At 37.4% G+C, this 4,273-nt stretch overlaps 1 protein-coding gene across 1 annotated transcript in view; it reads right to left on the bottom strand.

Annotated features, from left to right (window-relative positions):
• LOC106457707 (GAS2-like protein pickled eggs) overlaps positions 1 to 3,260 on the bottom strand; it is a 63,438-nt gene extending 60,178 nt beyond the window's left edge. The window contains exon 1 of the mRNA XM_013917154.2: positions 2,268 to 3,260. Within this exon, the coding sequence (XP_013772608.2) occupies positions 2,268 to 2,951 (684 nt within the window). The 5' untranslated portion in view covers positions 2,952 to 3,260. The remainder of the gene's footprint in view (positions 1 to 2,267) is intronic.
• Positions 3,261 to 4,273: the final 1,013 nt, after the last annotated feature.

Here is a 4,273-nt window from a genome sequence, read left to right as displayed (position 1 = left end):
CTACTCTTTTTACCAACGAATAGTGGGATTGACCGTCACATAATAACGCCCCCACGGCTGAAAGGGCGAGCATGTTTGGGGGGACCCGAACCCGCGACCCTCAGATTGCGAGTCGAGCGCCCTATGGCCATGCCGGGCCCAACTGTATGTAATTCAAACCAAAATAAAGTTATTGTTTGAAAACTCAGATATTAAGTCAGGAGACGTTTAGATGGATGTGAAATTGATCATTCTTAGTTTATATTAAACTTATTTCTTCATTAACCTCGTGGTTTCAGAACACGCTATGACTTTCAATAGGAATTTAATTCCTTCCAGGTTTAAATGTTGATACTTTAATTTCAATTAGGGGTAAAACTCGTGCTTCGCGTACGAAACACTTTTTTTTTTTGGTTGTGGCATTTTGTATCTGAATGTATAAAGTTTATAAAATATAAAGGCAGTGCTGTGTATTTAAAATATTTAAGTGACCTGCCTAGACTACTCACGTATAAGGTTAAGTACCTAAAGTTCTGCACAAATCTGATAGCCATGCGAGGCTTCTCAATGACCGCAAGTTTAAATCTAAGTGAGTTAAATCTATCTCATAACACATAATACTCACTAAACACCTCTAGTATAAAATACACTTCGAGCTGAAGAGTCTGTTGAAAAATGGCAAACCAATCGACTTATCTAGTAAGAAACACCAGATCTAGAAACGATTTCAAAACCAGAGTATTGGTGACAAGTATTAAAACTCGGTGAAATTGATCCTAGTCCAGGTCCCTACTCAGAAGTCTGACGGTATCGATGCTCTAAGTTTCTAGAAACAAATGAACAAACTTACACACAAAACCTTAACACAAACACTGCTATGTAATGCATAGTATACTATCGACACCCATCCCTCCATTTAGCATACGGTGACGTTCGTCGTCTGCACTTCCTTACTCCTAATTTAATTTTTTGCATAGTTTAATGAAGTTTAAAAAGCTTCTCACGCACACATATAATTCTTTTAATATAGATACGAAAGCTGTCTATCAGCGTTTGGCAACATTTTATGAACATATATAGATATATTACAGATACATAAATTAAGACAAGCTCACTCTTACCTACAGTATATACAAGAGGCTAAGAATATATAAGAGCTACAAGGTTCTCCTAAATACAAGGACATAAAAGGGAAAGGGTCATAGTCTCATTTTCATTGGTTTTTGGTCTGTCTTAGTTACGTGGAGAAAAACAAGCACAAAAATACTCATTTTGTTGACACAATATATACAGGTAATTTGATTTCCTATGTAGGCATTAGATGTCAAACAATCTTTCAAAGCTTTCCTGCGATGAAGATTGTAAACTGACGGCATTTAATTCAACTATCAACTGTTGTCCGGCCATATTTAACTGAGTTATATTGTCATGACGTATGTAATCCGAACATATTTCTAGAAGTCATGTAGATATCAGGTAAATAGCCAAATCAACACATTCCTATAGTTTGTGAAATGCATTATTATTTAAATAGTTTGAAGAAATGCCTTCTGTAACGCACATAATTAAGGCATTTTCTTCCCAAGGTTATAAAAAAATGAAAAAGTTAATCAAGTTCTGTAAATCTGTGCGCTTGAAAGACATGCGACAAGAAGAAGATGAAAAAAAAAAAAAAAGACATCGAGAACGTGACAATCTCGTGTAGATGTCTTAAAATACGGCTGCCGGTGGGTCAGCTTTAAGGTTATGAACTTAAAATGCAAAACCTGGGGTTCGATTCCATGTGGTGGACAGAGCACAGATAGTCCATTGTGTAACTTTGCGCTAAAGGCAATCAGTCTTAGAATTCAACTTTTAATCAAAGTGGTGAATCCCAAGTATAGTAATCACTGTCTTACCATCACCTGTCGCTTCACTGACTTTGTTCGTTTACTAGATGTTTCTTTTGTTTTCTTTACAACCCTTGGAATTATAGACGTCGTAATATACGTGTACACACGTGAAGCCTCAATAATGATTTGAAATTAGCTGACGCATTATATCTTGTTAGAAACCTATCAAACATTTGTAGAGAAAACCGATGCATGTCAAAGTACGAATAATGCTTACATTCAGCTAATATGAGTATTTGTTCTAAGAAATTTCACTCTCATGTGATATCACATATTTAGTCTATGCTATACACCAACAAGATAAGTGGGATACCGGTTAATGAACGGTTCGTCTATTTGTTACCTATTTGTCTATTTTTTAAACAAAATAAATATTAAGGAGTTATTTTTACTTACCCTTTCGTGAAGACTTCTCAGGTCATTGGTTATGATCTGAGGTGGAGGATCTTCAACACCACATGAGCTGGTGGCATCGGAGTCGTTGTCAGCGTCGTGACCGTCGGAGTCAAAGTCGACTTTACTTAACTCGGTATCAATCTCGTCTTCCATCTGGACCAAGAGCGGCGCGAGCATTCCGAACTTTGCGCCTAGTCGTGCCACTTCCAGGAGGCAGAGAATAACGCTTTTCTCATTCTTTCTCAGCACTAAGTCGTCCGTTTCGAATCGTAGGCAATCCATGATCGCCAGTTTGGTACACCACGTGATAAAATTGGACACGTTATCCCGTGCATGAAAGGTGCGAGGCTGGACGTTACTTCGATACACCACGTCTTGATCCGGGACGGTGACGCTGAGTTCGTTCTGGCCAGATCGCCCCCACTTACGGGCCGTCCTTACAATGTGATTAGCGTGCCGACATAGGAGGACTCCCGTTTCGAGACTTTCCATGAAATTGTCAGCATTGATATTTATTTCGTAGAGATTGTTCAGCCAGTCAGCTAGATCTTCTTTCATGGCATACAGATACTCTTCACTGGACTTGAAAGGACGGAAAGGTCTCGGTTCCATATGGATCACTTGAACCTCTCCTTCTCCACAGTCTTCTTGACCATTTACAACTGTTGTTTCAGGCTTCACCATGGTATTTTTTTTCTTCTTTCAGACAGATTCACTGTAACTTTAAATACTGCATAGATTCAACACTGAAATGAGTAATATAATTTCCTTGTTAAATTCCAAAGCGGCGAGACTGAGTTCGACTTAGCCCGTAATCTTCAGTAAGTTGATAACAGTGCAGTAATTTTTTTCTAAACGCGTAGTTCTACGTCATTGTTCCTCATACTTCCACGGCACTGGCAAACACTTCTGATGACCGCCTTCTTAGCACCCTATCGTCTCTGCAACGGAGCCGTTTGACAAACAATTACTTATACTATAGCTGTTCCAACTGCAATTGTTCCGCTTGTCACATGATAACGGAGGTCGCCCCATCTATCGGCGACATCTAAACCAAACATGCAGAGAATGTTATAAAACACTAATGCATACTTATAAACACAATAAAGAAAATGGTACTTAGAAACAAAAAATTACTTAGATAGATAGGACAAATTGTTTGATACGTGACAATATGGATTCTTAATGTCTTGGGAAAAGTGCAATTCAATATGACATTTAATCTATAAAAATTATTATTACGAAGCTTCAGTGCCAAACAATATTAAAGCATAACAGAGGGAAAGGCAAAATAAACTATTAAGACTATTATCAGGTTAAGAGTCTTCTGTATTTTCAGGGTATCAACATTCAAATTGCCAATTTTTTTTTTTCTTTTTTTATATATATATAGATTTTACTACCAGTGGGGTGAAAAAAATACACACAAAAAAACTAGTTCTCTAAACTAGTTAGGGCTCTCCAGCAGTAATTGATGACATTAATCACATTATTGATGGCATTTTTTAAAATATAAATATATATATGTTTCGTGTGGTATTGAGAAGCCTGCAAACAACAAAGTCTTGGACCCACGAGCAACTGGATGCACAAATAGTCCAAGGACTCCAACGATAGTTCAAGGGTTATGTTACATAAAATTAAATTCACGCTCTATATTCTTCAAATGCTTTAAAGCCCACATACGATTACTACAAACATTTACAAACCTAGGTGCTTAGAGTTTCTTCACATGCAGCTATATTATCATTCTAAGGAGGTTGCATGGTCACTAGAGGCGCTCAACTGGAAAAGAACAACACATTTAAGTTACTGGAACAGAAAGGTAGACTAAAGCGTTCTCATATGTTATCCACTTGAATCCTTGCTTGTGCACTCCAAATTTCAATTTGAAGCTTATTCATTTCGTGATAACACGTGGTTTCCGATTGCTTAATCTATTTTGTAGTCACGATTCTTCGATTCATCTTGAAACGCTCGCCTCACCTGAATAATTTCTAACTAAA

This window comes from Limulus polyphemus, unplaced genomic scaffold (genome assembly GCF_000517525.1).
Source record: "Limulus polyphemus unplaced genomic scaffold, Limulus_polyphemus-2.1.2 Scaffold364, whole genome shotgun sequence".
NCBI lineage: Eukaryota > Metazoa > Arthropoda > Merostomata > Xiphosura > Limulidae > Limulus > Limulus polyphemus.
Note: the sequence above shows the minus strand (reverse complement) of the source record. Positions and strands in the feature narration are given on the sequence as shown.